Here is a 27,119-nt window from a genome sequence, read left to right on the forward strand (position 1 = left end):
TTTGGTCAATACATTGATCTATCGTCCAGCCCTAACAGGCAGAAATGCATCTCCCCCCTGGCGGATTCCTCCTTCTCCCTCTCCCCTGCAGGCCGACGCCTGCCTGGCTGAGCTGTCACTGGCCCTCACCGTCTCCCTGGACTTGCGCCTGAGGAAGTGGCAGCTCTGCGGCCTGGAGGTGGGCGTCTGGAGCTTCCACGCCGAGCTGCACGAGGGACTCTTCCACAGCGAGCTGCTGCGGCGCGTCGGAGGCGGAGATACGGCAGGTCGAGAACTCTGGGCTCCCAGGGGTGTTTGAGGGGAACCTCAAAGGGCTGAGGGTGGGCTCCTTCCTCCTCCTCCTATTATTTGGCTTCCCAGAGCTCAGGCACAATTTGCAACTCACCTGCTCACCTGGGGCGAACACCCCGCTCCTCCTAGTTGATTGAAGTACACTCTCTTGCCCCGCCATTGGAAGGGGCGCCTGGTGTCCTGACCCCAAACCCTTGGTTTGCTGCTTCCGTTTTCAGCGGGTCGCTTCCGAATGAATGGTTGGTGTGAAGGAACCAGCTGCGGTGGGGAGGCGGTTTGGCACGGGGTGCAAGGGTCTGTAGTTCTCTACCCTGAAACTGGCAAGTGCACGAGAGAGGGAGGGAGAGAGCTGGGAGAGGGGTCTGTCTCTCCTCCGTTCCTCAGGTGGGGTGCCCTCGAGCGAGTGTCTTGGGTTCGAGAGGCCCATGAGCCTCTCACGCATGGCTTTCCCCTCCTTCCAGACCCCGACACGGACGTTGAGCTGCGCCCCTCGATGCTGAGCCTGGCTAGCCTGAAGTACGTGCCCTGCCGGGTGAAGGTGGAGCTGCAGAACACCAGCCTGGTGCTCTCAATGAACAGCCAGAAGAGGTAACGGGGAGTGGGGGGTTTCAGGGAACCCCTGTTCCTGGATGCAAAACCTTTAATTCAAAGCCATGAAGAGGGGAATGTTGCTTTCAACTTAGCTCAGAAGGTCCTGGGCTCAATCCTGGCTTCTGCATTTGGGGCTGGGAGAGAGACCCCCCTTCCTGGAGTCATGGCAGAACTGCTGCCGGTCAGAGTAGGCACCACTGAGCTAGATGGGCAAATGGTATATTGGCCACCTGGTATATTGAAGGGAGCTTCCATTCCACTGTCGTCTCCGTTGCAGGCATCTCACCTGGACCCTGAAGCTGCTGCAGTTTGCGTACCAGTGTGACGGGGAGCAGATCCCTCTCCGCAGCTTCACGCCCACCTGCGACCTGCCCCAGATGAGCCTCGAACTCACCCTGGAAGGCAAGTGCTTGGAGGAAAGTAGTAAGAGGAGGGCAGAGGAACAGTAGGGCACATGGTGTGCACTTAGAGCCTCTTTCTCCGGCCCTCATGACACTTCCTAGGCTATGCCTCCTCCTCAGACACACCCTCTTCCCAAGCCACACCCTCTCCCTTAGGTCACACCTCTCCTTAGCCACACCCTCTCTTCAGGACACGCCTCCTCTTTAGCCACACCCTCTCTCCGTAGGCCACTCTGCTCACTGGCTACTCAGCTACATTGGCAAAGAAAAAGTGCTTTACAGTACAGTGGTATCTCCGGTTGCGGACGGGATCCGTTCCGGAGGTCCGGTCAGATCCTGATGTTTCCGTAACCTGAGGACCACTTCTGCGCATGCGCGCATGGCGAACCCTGGTAAAATTTCTGGGTTTGCTGCGTGTGCAGCCCGAGGTTTACGTAACTAGAGGGTTACATAAATGGAGGTACAGTGGACGCTCAGGTTGCGAACGTGATCCATGCGGGATGCACGTTCGCAACCCGCAGCGTTCGCAACCCACACGTGCGGGTTGTGATTCGGCGCTTCTGTGCATGCGCAAAGCACAATTTAGCGCTTCTGCGCACGTGCAATGACAAAACCCAGAAGTAACCCGTTCCGGTACTTCCGGGTTTTGGCAGTCCGCAACCCAAAAAACCGCAAACTGAAGCGGACGCAACATGAGGTATGACTGTACGACTGTATGTGCGTTGTTTAAGTATTCTAACACTGTGACAGCAGATGGCGCTGTGGAGTTTTGTTTTTGCTCACCTGATTTCTCATACAATGTTTGCAACTCGTTTAGCTGAAACACTTCTTTGATGTGTCTCGATCCAGCTTGGCCCTTGCTTTCATTCATTATTTTTATATACTGAATGTCTGCACTGCCGTTTGTACTCCCTACTTTGGAGTTTCCTCAAGGGAGGAGACCAGCCAGCCTCAAGAAGGGGTGAAATGTGTCATCCCTTGCCCTGCCCCCCTTTGCACCTGCCCCCCCCCCAGAGTGGAATGCGCCCCCCGCTCTCTAGGTGAGCTGCCTAGGAGGGCTCTTTCACAAGGAACGTAAATCCGATCACAGGAGGGCACGGGAGACTCGGCCACCCACAACCCCGACAAAGCCCCTCTTCTTTTCTTTTCTCTCCCCGCAGATGGGCTCCTGCTCTCTCAGAGCCGCCAGCGGATCGTCTGCCTCAGCCTGCTGAAAGCCACCTTGCAGGCAAGTGCTTCTCTTGCTGTAGTTGGATGGGACCCCCAAAGGTCATCTAGCCCAACCCCCTGCAACGCCGCGCTGCCAATGGCACTCCTCCTCTCTCACCCATCTGTAGGTCATGGCCATCGACATCTCGGTCGCCGTGGTGCTCAACACCTGCATTGTCCACTACCGCCACCAGGAGTTCTCCCACTGGCTGAGCATGCTGGCTCTGGCGCGGAAAGAGGAGGGGGCCCCGGCCCCCACCAGGAACAGCAACAGGAGGTCAGGGTCTCTTCCCCCCCTCCCTCCGCGCCCGAAGCCCTGCTACTTATTTATTATTGCAATTATTATTATTTATGAAATGTGTATGCCACCCTATACCTGCAGGCCTCAGGGCAGTTCACAAAATCAGATTTATTTATTTATTTGGAGCATAGATTTGTGGTGTTGGAAGGGGCACCAGGGGGTCACCTAGCCCAACCCGCTGCCACGCAGGAATTGCGGCCCAATAATCCCTGACAGATGGCCAGATGGCCTCTGTTTAAAGTGAAGGAGAGCCCACCACTTTCCGAGGGAGTCCGTTCCACGGGCGAACAGCTCTCACCGTCTGTTCTTCCAAAGATGTAGTTGGAATCTCCTTTCTTCTCATTTTAATCCATCGGTCCTCCCCTCCGGAGCAGCAGAAAACAAGCTTGCTCCACCATCCACATGGCAGCACTCTTGATATTTGCACCCCCTCTTCAGCCGAAAAGTCTCCCTGAGTGGTTTGCATTCAGTCACATAAAGCAAGGCACTCCCTGCCTGCAGGCTTATGATATAAAATACATGACACACGAAGGAAAAGGGCCAAGGAGGGTAGAGGAAAGAAGCAGGTTTTTTTTTATAATGACAAGGTGGCACAGTTCAGGGGCAGGGGGTGCTTGAAGGGGCTGGGCTTTCATAGAATTGCAGAATTGCAGAGTTGGAAGGGAGACCCAAGGGTCATCTAGTCCAACCCCCTGCTATTTCAGCAGAGCTGATGGAGTGCTTCCTGCCTTTCTCACCGAGGCAGCCTGGTGGGATGGGGGCCCCCAGGCGACAGTTGGGGGGAGAGGAGGAGGCCTGATGGAGCTGGCCTGCTGCAGCAGAGCCGCCAAAGGAGCCTTGGTTCCATCACACCACCCTTCCTCAAATATGGCATCTCTGGTGAGGTTGCAGATCCAGTGCAAAGCGACACCCGTTTCTCCCCCATTTAGGATGCCGCAGATCCTGGCCACCATTATCCTCAGTGCCTCTGTCTCCAATGTCAGTGTCTCTGTGCAGCTGGGGGATACCCCACCATTTGCCTTGGTCCTGAACTCCGTCTCCCTAGGTAAGGATTGTGTATTTTGTGTTTTTGTATTGTGATTTAATCCTGCAAACCACCCTGAGACCTGCGTGTATAGGGTGTTATGTAAATTTAATAAACAACAACAACTACTACTACTATTGCAGGGGTTAGGCTACGATTCTAACTACTACTACATAGTAGTAGTAGTTAGAACCATAGCCTAACCCCTGCAATTCACTGGGGACTGGCCTCTTTTTAAAAACAAAACAAAACTGGGATCGTCCCTTTGCAACGATAGATAGATAGATATTATTTTCACAAATAATACTATAAATTTAGCAAACTGGCATGCCTAGATATAAAGCTTTAAAACAGTTGTTCAAAAGTTTTGACTGTTTCTAATTTATTGCTTTTGCAATGCATCTGTGACTGTAACCAATCTCAGACGTTTTGAATGGCAATTCTTTTAAGGGTTTTGATCTGCGAGAAAGGAATTGCTTCTTTTTCGTTCAAAACAACAAATCTGTCGGCGGCTCTGGAGCCTGAGATGATAATGCAATAAAATTCAGAACAGTCACAATTAATTGTGCATTGATTCCAAAACAAATTAAAACCATTTATTTTAATGGAGAGCCAGGGTGGAGCAGTTTTTGGAGCATCGGTCTAGGACCTGTGAGAGGCCAGGGTTCGAATCCTCCCACTTGGCCATGAAGCTCTCCTGGGGTGTGACCTTGGGAGAGTCATTCACTTTTGGCCTGACCTATCTTGCAGGGTCGTTGTGAGGGATTAAATGGGGGGGGAACCATGTGCACCACCTTGAACTCCTTGGAGAAAAAAGGTGGGATATAAATGCAACAAATAGATCAGAAACCTGATTGAGTGATGCCAGCTTTCAAAGTTGGGTGGTCATTGACACCTGCAGCCTGCCCCCCTGCCCCCCCTTGCCTCTTCGCATGCCCCCCAAGTAAACCCCTGATACCGCCCACTTTGGGAGCTGTTGTTTAAGGGGTCTGCAAAGACCAGCAATTTCCTGTAGCTTTGGAGAGAAAAAGTTGGGGAATTTTCCCAGCAGAGTTTGTGGACAATTTCCCTCCCTTCCTCCTTCTCTCTCTCTCTCCCTCTCCCTCTCCCTCTCCCTTCTAGATTACCAGCACCTGCGTCCACAGAGCGTCCACCAGCGAGCTGTCCTGGCAGTCGACCACCTCTGCTGGCGCGTGGGGGCTGACTCCCACATCCAGCGCGCCCCCCACCCGCCCAACATGCACGTCTGGGGAGAGGCCCTCATCCTCGACTCCTTCAATCTGCAAGTGAATGAGGGGACGGGGCTTGGGCAGAGAGAGTGGGGTGGGGTGGGGTGGGGGGAAGGGGCTTGGCACAGATTCTGGGAGGTTTCTGGCAGGGTCCGCCTTGGGTGCCAACTCCCCACCATGCAGCTCAGGGCCTCCCCACCCTTGCATCCCGGGGCTGCCCCACCCCATTTTTCTGCAGGCCTTGCCATCCCTGCTGCATCCCAGGGCACAGATAATCTTGCATCTCCTGTCCCATTTTTGTGTGGGGCAAAAGAGCTGAGAACAGGTGGGGTTTTGGGGGGTGGGGGAGAGAAGCAGAGAGAAAAGTGAAGGTGCTAATCTAAGTTGCCACCTCCGTGAATATTCAGGGAGAGCATAGCTTTGATTTCCCCCTGCGAAGCAAAAGCTGTAGGAGGGAATGCAGGAGTCAGACCAGTTCAGTATTGTCTACACTGACCGGCAGTGGCTCTCTGGTGTCTTGGGGGCTCATCCATCCCTGGAAATTCTGGGGATTGAACCTGAGACCTTCTGTGTGCACAGCAGGAGCTCTGCCACTGAGCTACGACTCCTTCCCCCCAAAAGCAAGTTTTTGCCCTCGTTTCTAAATTTTTAAAGGAACATTAAGAAGCTGCCTTTAACCAAGCCCATCTAGCTCAGTATTGTCTACACGGACTGGCAGCAGCTCTCCAGGGCTGCAGGTGGGGGATTCTCCCAGCCCTACCTGGAGACGGCGTTCGGGGAATTGAACCCAGGACCCTTCTGCATGCAGACCAGGCGCTCTGCCCTGAGCTGTCGCCCTTTCCTGAAGACAGAATAAGATTCTGGACCTCACAATTCTAAAGCGGTATCTACCCCCAAAAAACAAAACCAAGATGCTAGTCCTCATGGCCGCTGCCTGGGATCACAATGTCCCAGTGACTCATTTCTGGCCTCTTCCGCAGGGCAGCTACAACCAGCCTCTGGGCACCTCCAGCACCCACGCTGACACCCTCTTCCTGGACTGCACCCTCCGCGGGCTGCAGGTGGAGTCTTCGGACACCTGCTCCGAGTGCCTCTCCAGGGTGCTGTCCCTCTGGCGCCCCCAGAGGATGGAGGAGACCCTGGGATGCCCAGAGGAGGAGGAGGAGGCAGCTCTTTCCATTGGGGAGGAGCTGGGGGTCCTCTGGAAGGTTGACCTGAAGGTGGAGGACGTCAACCTCTTCACCCTGTCCAGCCTGGCCGGTGAGTGCTGGGGGTGGGACAAGAGCCTTGGGGTGCAGCGGAGGCTGTTTCTGCCCCCAAAGTCAGACAGGACCGGGGGAACCTGCAGATGGGTCTCAGTGAGCCATTGGGGCACCGTTCCTTAGGAGCACAAGTGAGCGAGTTCCAAATTTGAACTCAGTGCAGCATGAAGAAGGACTTCCTTTTATCTGTCCTGTTTCCCCCCAACATTCATCTTCCTTGGATCTCTGAGTTCCAGTGTTACAGGAGAGGGAGAAATCATTTTCAGTCATTTAGAGCTGCAGCACCCCCTTCCTTTGGAACTCCCTGCCTCTTGACACCAGGAAGGCACCTTTGCAAAGCCTCTCCTGGCTATATAGAAAGTGACCTGTCTTTTAATCTGCTTTTTAGCTGATTTTAATCATTTCTTGCTGCTTATTTTGAATGATTTTTTATTATTATTCTTTTTGTAAACTGCTTTGAAGTTTGTTTGGTGTTTTTTTTTTCCAATCAAGAGGTCTGTAAATTATGAAATAAATAAATAAGATAAATTTAAACCCCCCCTCCCCCAAAAAAGAATCATGGGAACTGTAGTTTGCCCTTCATGGAGCTACACTTCCCAGCACCAAGAGCAAACTGCTGTTCCCAGAACACTCTTTTCATGAAACAAAACAAAACAAAAAACCAAAAAAACTGATTGTGAGCTGTTTGCAACTGTTTTTAACATTGCTTGGACGGGTTGAAGGACGGGTTGTTATTAAATATATTAATCCTAATAATACAATAATGTAATCATACCATGAATAAATAAATGGAGCTTGACCGGCGTGCCATCCATTCTCCCTCCCTCCCTCTTCTTCTCTCCCCCCCCCACCAGGGGCCACAGAGGCCAGGCTGGACACCCTGACCATGCTGGGCAGTGCTGAAAGCTGTACCATCAGTGTCCAGGGGGTGGCGCTGGCCTTGGTGAAGAGCATCACGGAGAAGATGCAGCCCTGCTGCAAAGCCCCCGCCATCCCCAGCCCCCTGGCCGACCTCTCCAGCCTCTCCCTCACCTATCGGAGCAGCATCCGCTCCCTGGAGGTACCACCGCCCACCTTTGTCAAGCAGGGAGGGGGAGGCGGGCAGCAATTCCCTGCTCACCTGGGACCTTGGGAGAAGGGGCATCAACACGGGGGGGGGCGGTTATTCTGATTTAACTATTTATTTGTGCTTTTACCTGTACAGTCGTACCTTGGAAGTCGAACGAAATCCGTTCCGGAGGTCCGTCCGACTTCCAAAACATTTGAAAACCAAAGCACGGCTTCTGATTGGCTGCAGGAGGCTCCTGCAGCCAATCGGAAGCCCCATCGGACGATCGGCTTCCAAAAATAGTTCGCAAACTGGAACACTCACTTCCGGGTTTGTGGCGTTTGGTAGCCGAAATGTTCGAGAACTGAGCTGTTCGAAAACCAAGGTACAGCTGTATTTTTATTTTGTGGTCTGCCCTGAGATTTTTGGATGAAGGGCAGTATACAATTTTTATTTTGCTGTTATAATTATTATTGATGCGCATAAGGACATAAGAGGAGCCCTCCTGGATTGGGCCAAAGGGGGCCTATCTTGCGCTGTGGTCAAATGCCCCCTCAGAACTTGGCAATCGAGATAGACTGCTTCTGGACCTGGAGGTTTCATAGAAACGTCAGCAGAGCCTGCTGGATCAGGCCAGGGGCCCATCTAGCCCAGCCTCCTGTTCTTACAATGGCCAACCAGATGCCCCCATGCGAAGCTCCCAAGCAGGACCTGGGCGCAAGAGCCCTCTCCCCTCCTGCTGTTTCTAGCAACTGGGATTCAGAAGCATGGCTGCCTCTGTGGAGGCAGAGCAGAGCCATCCTGGCTAGGAACCATTAATAGTTTGCTCCTCCTCTATGGAGTTGTCCCATCCTCCTTTAAAGCCATCCAAGTTGGGGGCCATCACTTCCTGCTGCAGCGGGGATTAACCCTCCCCTTCCGTGGTTTCCCTGTGTGCTGGGCCCGGGGATTAACCAGAGCCACGCAGTCCAGGACCGGTCCCAAATCCAAGGATTCCGCGAGGAGTCAGTCCAACAGGGCCAAAGCAGGAAACTGGGCTAGGTCAGGCACAGGGTCTCAGGCAGGTTCCAGCAAGCAGCAATGTTGCTTCTGCAACCTGGGGCAGGCTCCGGCAGCCTTTTATCTCCAAAGGAGTAACGGCCGGTCCTGATCCCCCGGAGACTCACCTCCCTGTCTTGCCCGAAGGCAAGCACTCCTCCTGCAAGTACTCAGGTCTCTCCTTCTCTCAGACCTCAGTCTCTGCAGCTCGAGATATGTCGGTGGGTTACTAGACCCAGAGGCCGCCTCAGCCTCTCCTGACCCAACTGGTCGTGGAGCAGCTGTACGTGATTGCCCAGCAGAGGGCAACGAGGTCATCCCCGCATCTGGAGCCAGGGCAGGCTCAGGCCCCTGACTCGGCCCAGCTGGTGCTTGTTGCAGGGGAACCTGTGCAGACTGGGGCTCTTCAGAATCAGGCCCCAGACTAGGTTCAGATGCTGCCTGAGGCAAAGGATCTGGTGCGGACTGAGACTCCTCTGGCTCCGAGTCTGAGCCCGAGTCCCAGCCATCACACCCTGATACTATCAAGAGCACAAAAGAACCTCAGGAGAGCCTGCTGGATCAGGCCCATGGCCTACCTGGCGCAGCATCCTCTTCCCACAGTGCCCGACCAGATGCCCCCGTGGGAAACCAGCAAGAGCCCTCTCCCCACCACAGCTTCCAGAGGCTAAGTCCTCTTCCTCCTCCATGAATTTGCCCAGTCTTCTTTAAATCAAGCCGTACCAGTTGGTGGTCCATCACCGCCTCCTGCAGCAGCAGTGAGTTCCACAGTTTCACTCCGCTCTGCATGAAGAAGTCCTTTCTCTTCTCTGTCCCGAATCTTCCCCTGTTCAGCCACTTCTTCCCCCGCGTTTTGGGGGTTGCCTCCTCTCTCTCCTCTTTCCTGCCTGACCCTTCTGCCCTTCTCCACCGCCAGGTCCAGTGCGGCGAGAGCCTGACCATCCTCTGGAGCCCCGCCAACCACATGTACCTCTTCCAGCACCTCCTGTCCACCTTGCACTCTTACGAGACCCTGCGGGACCTGCTGTCCCCGCCGAGGGCCGCCCTGCCCGCTGACGGCCGCCCCGCCACCGCCGAGGGGGGTTCCCCTGAGGCCAGCTCCCCTCCTCGGCGCCTGCTGACCCTGACGCTGGAGCTCAGCTCCCTCAAGGCCACGGCCTTCGTCTCGGAGATGCGCTACCTGAGCCTGGCGGCCGAGCGCCTCCTTCTCAACCGCCACGGCACGTCTCTCCACGCCTACTGCCCAGGGCTGGCGGCCGGCTTTGACGGCAACAGCATCTTTGTCTTGAAGGAGGTCGAGCTGCAAGCCGTCCCCGAGCTGGAGGAGATGATCCTGCACCGAGGGCCGTTCCCCTCCCTGAGCACGCTGCGCAACCGCGTCTGGGCCCTGTCGTGCGCCAGCGTGGCGGTGGAGTTCCCCTACCAGTACGACTTCTCAGCCACCCTGGATGAAGCCCTGGGCACCCAGAAGTGGCTCAAGGGTCTCCATGGCAGAAGCGGCGCCGGAGGAATCCCCGGCTCCCGGCTCCCTCCAGACCTGCTGTTGAAAGTCCAGCAGTTCTCCTGGGTCTTCCTGGATGACGTCTTTGAGGTGAAGCTGCGCGACAACTACGAGCTGATGAAGGACGAGAGCAAGGAGAGCGCCAAGCGGCTGCACCTTCTCGATGCTAAGGTGGCCGCCCTGCGCAAGCAGCACGGGGAGCTGCTGCCAGCCCGCAAGATCGAGGAACTGTACGCCTCGCTGGAGAAGAAGAACATTGAGATCTACATCCAGCGCTCGCAGCGCCTTTACGGCAACACGCCCATGCGCCGAGCCCTCCTCACTTGGACCGTGGCCGGCCTGGAGCTGGTGGCGCTGGCCGACGAGTCCTTCCACGGTGCCGAGAGGGTCCTGCGGCAGATCCGCGAGCTGGACGCCACCAGCCCCTTCCCCGCTGACGGGCTGGACCTCATCACCCACTGGTGCCGCATGGTCAAGGGGAGCATCAACAGTTTCTTCGGTGAGGTCCTGGCATTCCCAGCACGTGGGGGCTTTGCTGTCCTCATCCCAGGGCGTGTGGGGAGGATATTTGAGGGGCTGCGAAGGGAGGGAGCCCAGTAGGGCTGGGAAATATGTTGATATAGAGTCATACCTTGGATCCTGAATGTCTTGGTACTCAGACGTTTTGGCTCCCGAATGCCGCAAACCCGGAAGTGAGTCTTCCTGTATGCGAACGTTCTTTGGTACCCGAATGTACAACACTGCTTCCGCGGCTTCCGATTGGCTGCAGGAGCTTCCTGCAGCCAATCGGAAGCTGCACTTTGGTTTCCGAACATTTTGGAAGTCGAACAGACTTCCAGAACGGATTCCAAGGTACGATTGTCCAAAACTGGTTTGAAGTCCATATCATGATATTGGGTTCATAGTTTTTGACCTGGCAGTGTATCATGAATCACGTTAGAGCTGGGCAATATATTGTCCCAAACCAGTTTCGAGTCCATATCACGATAATGCCTTTGAAATTTTAGACCTGGCGATATATTGTGAATCATAATGTCTGTATGTGCTTGCTATGCAAAAATCACAATGTGGGGAAACCCCCCCAATGCCTCTACATCGCTCCATCCTTATTGTGAAATATCCGTACTTCACGATGTTTAGCTGGTGATATATCGCGATGTTGATAACCAAATGTTGCCCAGCCCTAGAGCCCAGGGGGTCCCTAGAGGAAAGGTCCTCAGGTGACTGCAGGGTTTGGGGGGCAGCTGCAGCTAATTAATGGTTTGTTATCAAGCCTCATAAATCTTGAGGGAGAGCCAAAGTGTGCCTCTCCCTGGAGGAACAGGGTTTGAAAACCCACTGAAGTGCTCTGGGTGACATTGGGGGCGCCAGTCACTGACTCTCAGCTTCAACTGCCTCATAGGGATTAAACGAGGAGGGGGGACCCATGAGCTCCTCAGGGGGAAAATTGTGGGACATGAATCCAATAAGCAAATAAATAAGTTGAGCATTACTGATAAACCACCCGACGCTCTAAACTTTATTATCATTCCATTTACTCCCCACCTTTCTTCCCCAAGAAGCTCAGGGTGTGTGCACTGCACTCCTCCTCTCCATTTGTCTTGAGAATGCGGGATGGGTTGTGTAGGTACTTGTTGGGGGGGGTGCCTTCTGTACATGCTCAGAGACACTATTAGGAACGTAAGAAGAGCTCTGCTGCCTCATGTCAATGGCCAGTCTAGTCCGGCATCCTCTTCTCACAGAGGCCAGCCAGATGCCGCAATGGGAAGCAAGGAAGCAGGATTCACAAGAGCAATTTCCCCCTCCCCTTGTTTCCAGCAACTGGTATTCTGAATCATTGCTGCCTCCAGCTGTGAAGGTAGAGCAGAGCCACCATGGCTGGTAGAACTCGATAGCCACCCACCCCTTCCATGAATGCACCGAATCCTCTTTTAAAGCCATCTAGCCTAGGGCTTGCCGATCAGAAGGTCGGTGGTTCAAATCCCCGCCACGGGGTGAGCTCCCGTTGCTCGGCCCCTGCTCCTGCCCACCTAGTAGTTCGAAAGCACGTCAAAGTGCGAGTAGATAAATAGGTACCAGTCCGGCGGGAAGGTAAACGGCGTTTCCGTGCACTGCTCTGGTTCGCTAGAAGCGGCTTCGTCATGCTGGCCACATGACCTGGAAGCTGTACGCCGGTTCTCTTGGCCAGTAAAGCGAGATGAGCACCACAACCCCAGAGTCACCCACGACTGGACCTAATGGTCAGGGGTACCTTTACCTTTACCTAGCTTGGTTGCCTCCTGTGGGAGGAAGTTCCACAGTTTAACCCTGTACAAGTCCTTTTTTTTAAAACTTGTCCCGGATCTTCCAAAATTCAGCTACACTGATGTCCACGACATCCGGTGTTATGAGAGAAGGGAGGAAAACTTTCCCCTCTCCAATTTCTCTGGGCTATGCATCATTTTATAAATTTCTGCCATTCTGCCTCTTCCTCGCATTTTCTCCAAAAAGCCGCAAATGCTGCAGCCTCCCTCCGGGGGCTGTTGCTCCTACATCCCCTGGGTCACTTCACCTGCCCTTTCCTGACGCTTCACCTCTTGACTTTGCAGTGCGGATCCGCGATTACCCCCGCTACCTGTTTGAGATCCGGGACTGGCGGCTCTCGGGGCGTCTGGCCGGGGCAGAGCAGCGGGGCCAGCCTTGCTCCCGCCGGCGGCAGGTGCTGAAGCTGGGGCTGCCCTGGGGAGACGTCTCGGTGGAGAGGAACATGCCCCCCTTGAAGTTCTACCACGACTTCCACTGTGAGTCCCTGCGAGGGTTTCCAGGCTAGGCGGAAGGAGCAGGAGGCAGCCTTGACGCCCCCCAAGATCTCAGGCAGAGAGAAGGGTCCTTACCCCAATCCCACTTCTGCCACCTGGTCCTTTTTAAAGAATATATTTTATTGAAATTTGGAAAATGAAAAGATTAATTTCTTTTTCAAGACTAAGAAGCTAATGTGAATAGCAACACAGAACAGAAAGAGAGAGAAGAGGGGGAGGAAATAAAAAATGGGGGGGGGGAGAGGGAAAGAGAAAGAAAGAACGTCTGTTGTTTTTAAACTGGAGATGCTTCCAGGAATTAAACCCGTGTCATAGTTTTTCCATGCAGAGTGATTCTGTCTTAGACCACCAGATGCTGTCGACTTCAACTCCCATCATCCACAGCCAATCTAACAGCCAGGAATGATGGGAGTTTTAGTCACGCAACATTCAGGCACCCAAAGGCAAAGAAGGCTGGGTTTAAGGGTTGGTCTCCAAGCAGGAAGATGTGAACTAACATTTCCTGTGAGCCATGAAGCCCGCTGTGTGACCTTGGGCCAGTCTCTCTGTCTCATGGCCCAGCCCGCCTCGTAAGGTTGCTGGGAGGATAAAACGGCGCTAGGTTGGTGAGACCCACAATCGCTGGCCTAAGTTGTCAGAGAGGGAAGGTGGAGTGAAAAGTGCAATGATAAGGGAAGGCTGGAAGCTGCCTTATTCTAAGTCTATTTAACTCAGTACTGCCAGCACGGTCTGGCAGCAGCTGCTCAGGACTTCAGGCAGGAAATCTTTCCCAGCCGCGCCAGAGGTGATGCCTCTGGGGACTGAACCTAGAGTTCAGAATAATAGTATTTTACAGCATTGTGTTTATTAAAATATTTATATGCCATTGTTCATTAAAAAAAATCAGCAGGTTTACAGCAGCTATATATAAAACAAAAGTTGTTGCTGTTATTGTTTCTTACCAGGGACCTTCTGCTTGCAAAGCAGGGGCTCTCCCATTGAGCTTTGATCACTTCTCTTGAAAGTTAAGTAAGGTTCCACTCTTCATGGGGTGGAATAAACAGCTAACTTAAACAGGAAGCTGCTTTATCCCAAGCCCATTGAGCCTACACTGGCTGGCAGCATCTCTCCAGGGGTTCAGGCAGGGAGCCTTAACCCTACCTGGACATGCTGCAGCGGATGGAGCCAGGGACCTTCTGCAGGCAGAGCAGGGGCTCTGCCCATGAGCTACAGCTCACCCGGTAAAAACGACACAAGTTTCTGGTCTTCATGGTTCTGAACGGAGGAATGTGCTTTTCCGCGACTGAGCCCCCTGTCCTTTGCAGCCGAGGTCTTCCAGTACACCATCGTGTGGGGCCCGTGCTGGGACCCGGCCTGGACGCTGATTGGGCAGGCCATTGACCTGCTGACCAAGCCCTCCGAGGACCCCAGCGCCCCCCTGCCCTGGTGGGACAAGAGCCGCCTGCTTCTCCACGGAGACTGGCACATGGACATTGAGCAGGCCAACCTGCACCAGGTGGCCACGGAGGTGAGGCCCGGCGGGACATGGAGGGAGCCCGGCGGGTCGTGGGCTTGGGCGGCCACCAACAAGGGGGACAGCCTGGTCTCTGCTCCAACCTTGCCTTCTGCCGCAGGACCCCTACAACACCACGGAGAACATGCACTGGGAGTGGAGCCACCTCTCCTTCCACTGGCGCCCAGGGCAGTTCGTCTTCAAGGGGGACCTGGACGTCAACGTCCGGACAGCCTCCAAGTAAGTGGCCATATTGGCATGGGCAGCAGGGCTTTGAGGGCGAGAGCGGGTGTGAGAGAGAGGTGGTTCTTTAGGGGAGGGCGCTATGACGTTTGCCCAGGCGTTGGGTAGTGAAGCTTGCCTCTGTTGGCGTTTCTTCAATAACCAGAGAATCCTAGGAATGTAGCGTGGGAAGGGAGCCAGAGAGAGCAGTAATAACAGCAGATGGAAATGGAAAGATGAGAAACGAAAGCATGAACCAGGCACGCAGAATACAGAGGGTTTTGTGTGGGCTAAGTAAGTGAGTCTAACAAGCCACTGAAAGAAAGAAAAAACCAGGATAAGCGTTGTCCTTGCGGGAAAAAAAAAAAGCATAAAAGTTGCCTTATTATTACTATTATTCAGTGCTTTTTTTCTAAAAAAAAATGTTTAGGGGTACACCATTTTATAGTTCAAATCGTGAAAAATAAATACAGTGGTACCTCGGGTTGGTGGGGACGCGGGTGGCGCTGTGGGTAAAACCTCAGCGCCTAGGGCTTGCCGATCGCATGGTCGGCGGTTCGAATCCCCACGGCGGGGTGAGCTCCCGTCTTTCGGTCCCAGCTCCTGCCCACCTAGCAGTTCGAAAGCACCCTTAAGTGCAAGTAGATAAATAGGTACCGCTTTATAGCGGGAAGGTAAACGGCGTTTCCGTGTGCTGCGCTGGTGCTGGCTCACCAGAGCAGCTCCGTCACGCTGGCCACGTGACCCGGAAGTGTCTGCGGACAGCGCTGGCCCCTGGCCTCTGAAGTGAGATGGGCGCACAACCCTAGAGTCGGACACGACTGGCCCGTATGGGCAGGGTTACCTTTACCTTTTACCTCGGGTTACATACGCTTCAGGTTACAGACTCCGCTAACCCAGAAATATTACCTCAGGTTAAGAACTTTGCTTCAGGATGAGAACAGAAATCATGCTCCAGCGGCGTGGTGGCAGCAGGAGGAGGCCCCATTAGCTAAAGTGGTGCTTCAGGTTAAGAACAGTTTCAGGTTAAGAACGGACCTCCGGAAGGAATTAAGTTCTTAACCCGAGGTAGTACTGTACAGTAAATAGACAAAAGTATAAAGATTCACAAAATGTTTAGAGGCATGCGTACCCCTGTGTCCCCCCAGGAAAAAGCACTGCTATTATTTATGACTCCTAGGTTACAACAGCAAAGCACAATATAATGCTTTTATTATTTATATTAATATCAGGCCGAGATTCCCCTTAGTTGCTGGGCAGGATCAGGGTGCTCCCCTCCTGCCGTGGGGCGTAATACCTGTTTGACCCTCCTTCTCCTCCTCCTCCTCCGGGGCAGGTATGACGACTGCTGCTTCCTGCACCTGCCGCAGCTGTGCATGACGCTGGACCTGACGTGGCTGTGCCACGGGAACCCTCACGACCACCACGGGGTGGTGCTGCGCTCCCCAGAGTTCCTTCCCGAGGTGCCCGTGGGCCAGGACTATGACTCCTACCGCGCCTTCCGCTCCGAGAACCTCAACCTCTGCATCTGCATGGACCTGACGCGGCCCAGCGGGGGTGAGTGTGGAATCGTAGAGGTCGCAAGGAATCCCAAGGGTCATCTAGTCCAACCCCCTGCAATGCTGGCATCTCAGCTCAAGCATCCATGACAGAAGATAGGGTCGTGTGTTTTCCCCACTTTTTTTATAGGGTCAGGTAGGGTACAGGAGCCAGGCTGAGTCTGATTCCCTCAGGAGGAAATATTTTAATTTCCAACTAAATATCAGGAAGATCAAGTATTTTTAAAAGACTGGAGTAAATTCTTAATTCATTTAAAAGACCACTGTAAACAGTTAAGATCATTGGCAGGGATGTAATGACACTTGTAATGCGGACTTATCTATGGTAACTATGGATGTATAACAGATGGGTAATGGTAAAAGATGCAGAAGTTCTAATTTTAAATATGGAACCCAGGGAGGGAGGGAAGGAGGTCCGGAGATTCAAAAGAACCTTTCACTTAAATGTTTGAAATGGTTCTAGTTAAAATGTATAAAACTGTGTAAAGCCAATAAAAATATTATTTAAAAAATGATTTCCAACTAAGTATCAGGAAGAGCTTTCTGAGTGCAAGAACTGTTTGACAGTGGAACGGTCTCCCTTGGGAGGTGATGGACTCTCCTTCCCTGGAGGTTTTTAAGCAGAGGTTGGGTGGCCACCTGCCAGGGATGCTTTGGCTGAGATTCCTGCATTGCAGCAGGGGGTCAGACTAGATGACTCCTGGGGTCCCTTCCAACTAGATGATCCCATTATTTCAGAGTGGCTGGGGCAACCCAGCCAGATGGGCAAGGTATGTATGTATGTATGTATGTATGTATGAATAAATAAATAAATAAATAAATAAATAAATATTATTCAAAACCCCAACAAAAGAGAGTCCACCTTCTGAGGGCATCCTTATTGCTATGAATAAAGTGCAATTAAAAATCAAGTATCCCATTTAAAGTGGTTATAAATCCCGACATGCCAAGGAAAATAAATAATTATTTTATGTACGAGACAACGGCGGCAAGAGTCTTAATAGCACAAGGATGGAAGAATGAGGAAACCCCGACGAAAGAACAGTGGCAAGAGAAATTGATGGATTATGCAGAACTGGAGAAATTGACATACAAACTGAGAGACAAAGACAACTGTGACTTTAAAGAAGAATGGGAACTTTTTACAAACTATTTAAAAAAACAACAAAATGAATTGGACTCCTTGGCAGGCTTTGAATAAACATACACAAATTTACTGACTGTTAATATAATAGACAATTTAAGGATCTTTACAATTTTACAATATGCAGAGAACAACATGTGCTGAAAAGTCAGAGAGAGGAACTGAGGGAAGTCTTGGAGAGGGAGGGAGGGTTCTTTTTGGGGGAGGGGGGAGGGGAAAAATGGGGGGGTGAGGAAGATGATATGTTATGATAATTTGTTATACTGAAATTCTTAATAAAAAATATTTTAAAAATAAAATAAAGTGGTTATAAGTCCCTGCCCTGGGACTTGTTGTCTTGATGGCGGTGATGATCTGATCTTGACAACTTTTCTGTTCCACCCCACCCTCCGCAGAGCCCTCCCAGCCCCGGATCCTGCTCTACAGCAGCACCCTGCGCTGGATGCAGAACTTCTGGGCCACGTGGACCAGCGTCACGCGCCCCATCTGCCGGGGGAAACTTTTCGGGAACCTGAAGCCCATCAGGAAGAAGCTGGGCCAGCACTACCGGCAGCTCTCCTTCACAGCCCTCTTCCCAAAGCTCCAGGTGAGATGCAGGCCAGGCTCCCGGAGGTCAGCTGGGGTCTCATCTGGCTTCGGATTTGCACTTGGGAAGCCCATTTGCTCGAGTGGGGAGGGGTGTAAGGGGCAACCCTCAGATTTATAACACTTGGACCTGGGGACACCCAAGGAAGCTGCACGTTGCAGGAAAAGGTAATAATTTATTCACACAGCGCATAGGAGGCATCTGTGACCACCAATTTGGATGGCTTTTAAACAGGACTAGACAATAAATTAAAATAACTTAAAATAAATTAAAATAACTTTTAGAAATGATAATAATTATCATTTATTCTGGACTGATAATTATTTGACTAACCTTACTTGTAGATATTGTAAGCGTTAAAATTGGCAAGTGGATAGCTGATGGTTAAGGGCACCAAGTTTTAAAACAACAACAAACTATTGTAATATAAAGTTAATTGGAAGGAATGGAATGTGAATTAGAAGTAACTAGGGAAATACCACAGCAACAAGAAGAAACTTTAGGCGCAGCAAGAACGGAGTGCAGGAAACCAATTTTTGCAAAATTTGTTGTGGCTGATTTGGTAAAAATTAGGAAAAACCAATAAAAATGATTTGGCCAAAAATAATTAATAAACAGGATTAGACAAATGCGTGGGCTATCAATGGCTCCTGGCCACAGTGGCTCGGCTTCCACAGTTGGACACAGCAATGCTTCTGAAAATCTGTTGCTGGAAACCCCAGGAGGTCTCCAGATGTTTTTGGACTGCAACTCCCATCGTCCTTAACTGGCAGGACCATTGGTCAGGAATGATGGGGACTGTAATCCGAAAATAGCTGGAGACCTGAGTTTGGGAAACCCAAGTTAGAATGATGTGGGAAGGAGATCTCCATTGTTGGGCCAGTTGCAGCCTGGCTGCTGTCACTCGATGGATGACCGGGTCTTCGCATTACTCAGTTTGCATAGTTTCTGGAAAGAGTGGCGGCAGTGCTAGCTCTGGCTCTGGGGATAGTAATGTGCTGCGCTGCGGAAGAGGGAGAGTGAAAAACCTCTCCCCCCCCCCCAATCCTGTGCGCCTTGTTTGAGCGAACTTCACCGAAGGCCGAGACAAAAGCAAACCCTGTTTCTCCTGCTTTCCCCCAGGTGCATTACTGGGCCTCCTTCGCTCAGCAGCGTGGCATCCAGCTGGAGTGTGGGCAGGGGCACATTTTCACGCGAGGCACCCAGAGGCTCATCCCCCAGGGTGAGTGGGCACAAGGGGGGTGGGAACTGGGAGGGGATCTGACGTTGGCAGGTGGGGGAGGCTTCTCCCTTCCCTCTCTCTTTTTCACACCGCCGTTCTCACCCTGCAGCCGGGACGGTGATGCGGCGCCTCATCTCCGAGTGGAGCATCACGCAGATGATGAGCGACCTGAGCCTTGTCACAGTGCACCTGATGGCCTCCACCTGCGACGAGAATGCCGACCACCGCCTGGACTCCCTGGTCAAGAAGACCCACCTCCTCAGCCTCTCCTCCCTCGCCTACCAGCGCCACAGCGTCCGCACCGCCGAGGAGGTGGGCAGCAGCACAGGAGCCCCCCTTCCTTCAGCAGGGAGCATGCCTTCCCCCAGGTTCCAGGCAGGGGTTTTTCCCTCAGCCCCCAACTGGAGGTGCAAGCATTCTGCAAGCCCAGCAGGTGCTCTGTCCCAGAGATTCGGCTCTTCCCTTGAAAAACAAACTAAGTTTCTAGTCCCCATTATCTGGAAGATCTGTGGAAGCAGTAGCTCCACATTAGCGACACTGACTGCTAGAAGCTCTCCAGGCTTTTGTGTGTGTGTGTGTGTGTGTGTGTGTGTGTGTGTGCATTCCCAGCCCTACCTGTGTGACAAGCAGTCGTTACGCGCTGCTCCTGGCACAATCATTCCCTTGCGCAGCCTCCTCCCCTGGGACGCATGTGGTGCCTGACAGCCTCCCTTCCCCGCCAGGAGCTGCCTCTTCGCGATGGGGACGACGTCTTCCACACACACCAGCTGCACCTGGTGGACTTGCGGGCTTCCTGGACCACAACAAACCGGGACATCGCCTTTGGCCTCTATGACGGCTACAAGAAAGCGGCGGTCCTCAAGCGCAACCTCTCCACCGAGGCCCTGAAGGGGCTCAGGATCGACCCCCAGCTGCCGGCCAAGAAGCCCAAGAGGGGGCCTCCCCCCAGCTACCAGCCTCCGCTGAGGGTCATCGCACCACCCAGCAGCACCCGGACGGAGCGCAGCCCCTCTGGAGGTGAGGGAGGGGGAAAGGGGTTGGCTGTAAAGTGGCGGGGGGTGGGGAAGTCAAGAGCCTCTCCTTTCGCATGTGGGGGTTTTGAATTATGGAGCAAGTGTCATAGGCACACACACCCTGGTCACCAATCATTGCTGGATCAGTGTCCCATTCCCCCCAACAGAAAAAGAGGGGAAGGTGCATGTAAATATCTGAGTCGGACCTCATAGAACGGACCTGAGCCTTGAAACACACTGTAGAGCAGAGAGAGGAAGTGGGAAAGAACGTCACTTTTTTCAGCTTCCTCATTTTTTTATTTTGCTTGTTACATAAAAATTATACACCACTCCATTGTAAAGAAATCTCTGAACATTCGACGAGAAAGATAAAGCGATAAAATAATCCCTGAGAAGAATTAGCAATAATTTGAGGCTTTCTAAAAGTTAACACAACAATAGGCTGAAAATGGATTGAAACTCGCATCCGCTTTCTGAACATCTGGACTGGCTTGTCTAAACAAGAACATCTTTAGCTGAAAAGAGGGCAGCAAAGGTGCCTGCCTGATATCAATAGGCAGGGAGTTCCCAAGTGTAGACGCCGCCAGACTAAAATATTGTTTTCTTACAAATGCGGAACTGATATAACGTGGCGCTTGTAACAGGGCAAGTTCTGCCGATCAAAGTAGTCAAGCGGGTGCATGTGGGGTCAGGTGATACTGTAGGCAAATTGGCCCCAAGTTATTAAGGGCTTTATATACTGATAACATCTTGAAACTTGCGCGGTAACAAATTGGCAGCCAGTGCGTATATCTGAGCACAGGAGTTCAATGCTGACAAGGCCTTGCTCCTGTCAGCAATCGGGCTGCAGCATCCCGCGCCAACTGCAGCTTCTGAATCACATGCAAGGGAAGCCCCACACAGAGCGCACTGCAGTAGTCCAGCCCTGAAGTCCCCAGCGCATGAACTACTGTGGACAAACTTTCCCGGTCCAGCTCTGTGTACTTTCCCTCTCACACCCAGACCATAGAGCTCTTCCTACACCCACCTCTCACCCCAGCCTTTCGTCTTTCTCAGGGGTGCGCTAGTTGGCCCTTGGGGTTCCCCCAACTCTTGAAATCTGTGATTCCCCCCAGGAGCCTACATGCTCAAGAAGCTGATCGAGGAGACGGACCGCTTTGTGGTCTTCACAGAGGAGGATTCCGGGGTGAGCGAGCAGCTGTGTGGGATTGCTGCCTGCCAGACGGACGACATCTTCAACCGAAACTGCCTTATCGAGCTGGTCAACTGCCAGGTATTTGCCACCTGCCACGGCCCCCCTTCCTCCTTGCTGGGTGGGAAACGGGGGCTGCTGCCACCTCTCACCCAGCGGAGTGAGCAACCGGGGTTGCAGGGATACTTTGCTTGGTTGGGCAGCTTTGGGGGGGGGGGCTGACTGTTTTGAGGGGGTTAGCCTGCATCTTATCAAAGGAGATTCACTTGCAGGAACATCGTAGGCCATTCCCCAGGTCAGTGGGGCTCATTTGACAACAGCAAGGTGCCTAGTCCTTAGTGTCAATGGCACAGCCCTGTGGAACTCCCTGCCACTGGAGGTTCAGCAGGTGCTTTCTGTTCCTACTTTTAAATGCCTGCTGAAAACTTTCCTATTCGGCCCAGCCCATGCAGGCAATTAAGAATGGACCATTCCACAATAGTGAAATGGTGTCTGTTTTAAGCTTCTCTTATATGGATTTTGCTGTATGGTTTTATGTACTATTCATAGAGTCGGAAGGCTCATCTAGTCCAACCTCCTGCAATGCAGGGATCATACTTACAGAATCCCTCATAGATGGCCTCTGTTTTAAAAACCTCCCGTGAAGGCGCATCGGCCACCTTCAACTGCTGGTGGCTGAGACGGCAGCCTTGGATTGTATATTTGATGTCACTCCAGTCTTTTAGTGACTTTATTTATTCATCATAACAATAACAATAATAACAATAATTTATTACTTATATCCGGCTGCGTCTCCTCAGCCACTCTGGGCGGCTTCCACCGAAGATTAAAAATACATTAAAACACCAGTCATTAAAAAACTTTAGGTGTCTTCTAAACATCAGATAGTTGTTTTTTCCTTTGACATCTGATGGGAGGGCGTTACATTCATGTGTCACCTTTTCCTCCAAGGAGCTCAAGGCGGCCTCCCTGGTTCTTCACTCCCCATTTTATCCCCACAACGACCCTGCCAGGTAGGCTGGGTTGAGAATGACCATGAGTGGCCCACCAAGGTCACCCAGTGAGTGTCATGGACCAACCCTAGTCTCTCCCAGGTCCTGTTCCTCATTTAATCCCCACAATGACCCCTGTGAAGTTAAGCTGAGAGGTTGTCACTGGCCCAGGGTGAGAGCTTCACGGCTGAGTGGGGATTTGAGCCCTGGTCCCTAGCCCGGCATTCTAACCACTGCACCACCCTGTCTCTTTGGAGTGAAACATTGCCTGTTGCCAACTCCTGCTCCTCCCTCCCCACCCCCACCCCAGATGGTCCTCCGCGGGGCAGAGACGGAGGGCTGTGTGATTGTCTCGGCCGCCAAAGCTCAGCTGCTCCAGTGCCAGCACCACCCAGCCTGGTATGGGGACACCCTCAAGCAGAAGACCTCCTGGACCTGCCTGCTGGACGGGATGCAGTACTTCGCCACCACCGAGAGCAGCCCCTCCGAGCACGAAGACGTGCAGCTCTGGCTAGAGGTGGGTGCTGTGTGGCGTTCCCAAAGCAAGGAAGGATTGGACTCTGATTAATAGAATACACACGAGGCTTGACCAGCAAGACTCTGGGAGGGGTGCCAATAATAATAAGAATCCTCCCTCTCCACCCCTCGGCCCAGGTCATTTTATTCACAAAAGAACTTTTTACACAGTGTTCGTAAGAACCAATCAGATTTCCCCTGAGCATTTCAAAAAAACCCATGTGGGGACAACGTTAGATCAGAATAAATTCTTTTAACTACAAAGACTACTCTGAGCATGCATACATATCTGAGAGTAAATAAAACAGGACTAGAGGAGTGCTTTTAGGAAACTCTGGAGGTCATAAACAGAAGTAAACAGGAGAGGCAGGATTTACCATCTCCTTCTGAACTCTCTTCCTGGCCTTTAAGATCTATCTAAAGATTAAACTCCATCAAAGTAACCTATTAACTTTATGTACTGAGGATGCCTGATGAAGCAACTGGCCTGTGTATAGAATGCTTATACGTGCCTGTCAGGCATAGAAAATGAACAGTAGAGAAAATAGCCAGAGATGCAGAGGCTTGTGGGATTTGATCAGAAATTACAGTCAATGAATCAAACCCAGTCAACGCAATGCTTTCATCGTGGACACAATGGCTTGATGCATATTTTATAATTCCTCATAGTAATCCCACCTGACTCCCACACTCTGGATATTTGCACTCCTGCAGTGCTGCTCCCCACAACACACACCTTGCGAAAACGAGTGGTCTCAGGTGGCCCATAGCCAGGGGCAAAATGTGCCTGGCGCCTGGCAAATTCTGGACGACACTGCTTTCTCCCCGGAGGCTGCCCTTCCTCCCTCTCCCTCACCCCTGCTCCCTGCCTCCCTCACCCCCAGGTCAAGAACATTGAGGAGCACCGCCAGCGAAGCCTGGACTCCGTGCAGGAGCTGATGGAGAGCGGGCAGGCGGTGGGCGGCATGGTCAGCACCACCACAGGTCAGTGCGCCAAGAGAAGAGGAGGCAGGCCAGGCCGGAGAGCTGAGTGCCCACCTTCGGCGGGGAGGGTGGCAGGGGTTTGGGAAGGGCGGGCGGGTGGGGGCGATGTTCTCTCAGCCGCCTGGGAATCTGACCTGCGACTCTTTGGGTCCCCCCCCCCTACGTATACATTTATCCAATTACACAATACACGTACATAACACACTACCTTATTTTTATAACATAAAACATACCTACATTACTCTATATAATACCTATCTATACTGTACGTATCAACATACCTACACACCTACCCCACACGGACACTCACCAAGTGACTTGACTTCCAGCTGTTCTTGTTACGCTACTTTATTTTTCCAACTAGCTTAAACGCATTTCATTATTTCTTTAATCTCTTCTTCTATCTTAACTTTACTCTCCTTTCACTCTAAACATTTTCTGGATTCACTCAATATCTGTCGGAAATTCTACTTTTTCCACATAAATTTTGATGCATTCCTTAAAGATAGCCCACTCCTTATTAACTTTTTGTACATATCTGACCTGCGACTCTTTGCCTCCGCCCACCCCCCCAACCAGACTGGAACCAGCCGCATGAGGTGCAGCCCACCCAGCAGGTCCAGCGCATCATCTCACGGTGCAGCTGCCGCATGTACTACATCAGCTACAGCCACGACATCAACCCTGAGCTGGCCACCGAGATCAAACCGCCTGAGCCGCCGGCCCACCCTGAGAAGGAGGACCTCCTCAAGAAGCAGGAAGGTGTGTGGGGAGGAGCCAGGAGAAGCAGAGGGACTGGCAGGGGGTGGCAGGTAGTGGGTGTGCCAGGGGGCAGAGGAAGCTGCCTTATCCTGAGCCGAGCCATTGCTCCACTCTGCTCAGTATTGCCAGCACTGACTGGCAGCCAAGGCTCTCCAGCCTTTCAGCCAGGAGGGACTTTCCCCAGCCCTCCCTCGAGATCCCACCAGGGACCTTCTGCCTTTGTGTCCCTGAGCTTTAAAACAGTACATTTCCGAGCACAATTCAAAGTGTTGGTGCTGACCTTTAAAGCCCTAAATGGCCTCAGTCCGGTATATCTGAAGGAGCATCTCCACCCACATCGTTCTACCCAGACACTGAGGTCCAGCTCCGAGGGCCTTCTGGTGGTTCCCTCACTGCGAGAAGCCAGGTTACAGGGAACCAGGCAGAGGGCCTTCTTGGTAGTGGCACCCGCCCTGTGGAATGCCCTCCCACCAGATGTCAAAGAGAACAACAACTATCAGACTTTTAGAAGACATCTGAAGGCAGCCCTGTTTAGGGAAGCTTTTAATGTTTGATGCATTACTGTATTTTAATATTTGTTGGAAGCCGCCCAGAGTGGCTGGGGAAGCCCAGCCAGATGGGCAGGGTATAAATACTATTATTATTATTATTATTATTATTATTATTATTATTAAACAAAGCAAGGCTCCAGTCCTCATGGTTCTGAATGAAGGGTTTTGGGGGCATCTTTCTGCCCTCTTCTTTTACCCCCCACCCACCCTCCAGGGGCCGCGGACACCTTCACTCTCATCCACCATGACCTGGAGATTTCCACCAACCCGGCGCAGTACGCCATGATCCTCGACATTGTCAACAACCTCCTGCTCCACGTGGAGCCCAAGCGCAAGGTGGGAGGACATATTGGGGACTAGCTATTTGTTGTTGTTAGCCTCAGAAATCCTAGCAGGCTGGAGTATGTAATGGTTACATTACCTGCGTTTCTGCAGAGTGCTAAAGTATGGTTTGTCTGTAAGAACGTAAGAAAAGGCTGCTGGATCAGGCCATGGGGGCCCCATCTAGGCCAGCCTTCTGTCCTCCCAGAGCCCAGATACCCCTAGGAATCTAGGTAGACTGCCTCTGGAGCGGGAGGTTCCAAAAATCCAGCCTACTCCTCTCACAGAGGCTGATCAGATGCCCCCAAGGGAAACTCACAAGCAGGATTCGAGCACAAGAGCCATTTCCCATCCTGGGGTTTCCAGCAAATGTATTCAGAAGTTCACTTGCCTCTGACAGTGGAGGCAGAGGATAGCCATGGCAGCTAGTAGCCACTGATAGCTGCTTCCTCTTCCAGGAATTTGTCTACTCTTTTAAGGCCTTCCAATCTGGTGGCCATCACTGCCTCCTGTGGCAGAGAGTTCCAAAGTTCTTTCACTGCGTGAACAAGTCTTTCCTTTTATCTGTCCCGAATCGTCCAGCATCCATCTCCATTCGATGCCCATAGTTTGCACTTACCACTGAACCACAGTTTGTTCTAACCATGCTTTGTCTGGTTACCCTGCAAGCCACCCCACAGCCAAGCAAACAAGCAAACCATGGTTGTTTCTCCCCCCCCCCCAAATAAAACCCTGGCTTGTTTTGCATCTCAGGTGGGGTAGCTGAACAAACCACAGCTAACCTAAGCTAAGCTTTTGGGTTCAGCAAGCTGTAGTTTTGTAAGACAAGGACAAGAAACCATGGTTTCCCGGGTCTCAGGCAAAGCAGGGTCCTTCTCATCATCCACTCACCCCGCTGGATCGAGACCCCTGGACTTTCCATGTTGTCCCTGCCCAGGTCTTGAGGTTATGACTCGAGACCTCCCCCCTCCACGTTTCCATTTTCGCAGGAGCACAGCGAGAAAAAGCAGCGCGTCCGCTTCCAGCTGGAGATCTCCAGCAACCCCGAGGAGCAGCGCAGCAGCATCCTGCACCTGCAGGAGGCCGTCCGCCAGCACGTGGCCCAGATCCGCCACCTGGAGAAGCAGATGTACTCGGTCATGAAGGTGACTCTCGCTCCCCTCAACCCTCCATATGCCAGGCCGACCTGCCCTGCGTGCCTCTCCAAGGCGGGATGGGCAGGCAGTGGGGGCAGCAGGTTGGCGGGGGCCCCAAGATCCCACGTCCCCATGCGCACCGTGACGGCTTGCTTGCTTGCTTCCTTCCTTCCTCCAGTCGCTGCAGGACGACGGCCGGAACGAGTCTCTCCTGGACCACAACCAGAAGCTGCAGGAGCAGCTGAGCCGGGAGAAAGCGGAACTGCAGCAGGAAAGCGAAGAGCTAAATATCCTCATCAGGTAGGAGGGGCAAGCTCCCTCTGGAGGCGCCCAGTCGCAGCGGTTATCCTGAGCAGGTAGACTGCCTCTAAACCTAGGAGCCCCATGTTGTTGTTGTTTTTAGAAAAAAACAAATACTTATTGGCTTTTATTTTATTTATTTCTTCATTTATTAAATTTGTATATCGCCCTATACCCCTGGATCTCAGGGCAGTACAGAACATAAAATTTTTAAACAAATACCAATGGAAGAACCATTAAACACTTACCTAGCAGTTCATCGAATGGTGTCTGTTCTTTCCATGGACTTCAGACATAATCCTACACATCCAACGTTCAAACATAACTTAACGCAACCTCTCCACTGAGAAGACTGAGCGCTTGGCATAAGGAAGTCTTGATTTTGGGCATTAACATAGTTAAAGAAAGGGAAGATGGAGGCGCTACTTGCACAG

General features: G+C 52.3%; 1 protein-coding gene across 1 annotated transcript in view; it reads left to right on the top strand.

Moving 5' to 3' along the window:
• The window catches only part of BLTP2 (bridge-like lipid transfer protein family member 2), a 42,973-nt gene that overhangs the window by 10,371 nt on the left and 5,483 nt on the right, over positions 1-27,119 (top strand). The window contains exons 7-31 of the mRNA XM_080984086.1: positions 92-266; positions 753-879; positions 1,160-1,284; positions 2,444-2,511; positions 2,621-2,769; positions 3,723-3,838; positions 4,940-5,103; positions 6,027-6,306; positions 7,163-7,368; positions 9,311-10,394; positions 12,484-12,675; positions 13,998-14,200; positions 14,307-14,425; positions 15,744-15,964; positions 17,506-17,696; positions 18,819-18,918; positions 19,028-19,230; positions 19,641-19,935; positions 21,047-21,204; positions 22,426-22,632; positions 23,516-23,615; positions 24,195-24,377; positions 25,143-25,264; positions 26,239-26,394; positions 26,564-26,685. Of these exons, the coding sequence (XP_080840212.1) occupies positions 92-266; positions 753-879; positions 1,160-1,284; positions 2,444-2,511; positions 2,621-2,769; positions 3,723-3,838; positions 4,940-5,103; positions 6,027-6,306; positions 7,163-7,368; positions 9,311-10,394; positions 12,484-12,675; positions 13,998-14,200; positions 14,307-14,425; positions 15,744-15,964; positions 17,506-17,696; positions 18,819-18,918; positions 19,028-19,230; positions 19,641-19,935; positions 21,047-21,204; positions 22,426-22,632; positions 23,516-23,615; positions 24,195-24,377; positions 25,143-25,264; positions 26,239-26,394; positions 26,564-26,685 (5,066 nt within the window). The remainder of the gene's footprint in view (positions 1-91; positions 267-752; positions 880-1,159; positions 1,285-2,443; positions 2,512-2,620; positions 2,770-3,722; positions 3,839-4,939; positions 5,104-6,026; positions 6,307-7,162; positions 7,369-9,310; positions 10,395-12,483; positions 12,676-13,997; positions 14,201-14,306; positions 14,426-15,743; positions 15,965-17,505; positions 17,697-18,818; positions 18,919-19,027; positions 19,231-19,640; positions 19,936-21,046; positions 21,205-22,425; positions 22,633-23,515; positions 23,616-24,194; positions 24,378-25,142; positions 25,265-26,238; positions 26,395-26,563; positions 26,686-27,119) is intronic.

The sequence above is a fragment of the Podarcis pityusensis genome (genome assembly GCF_964106645.2).
Source record: "Podarcis pityusensis genome assembly, chromosome: 15".
NCBI classification, from domain to species: domain Eukaryota; kingdom Metazoa; phylum Chordata; class Lepidosauria; order Squamata; family Lacertidae; genus Podarcis; species Podarcis pityusensis.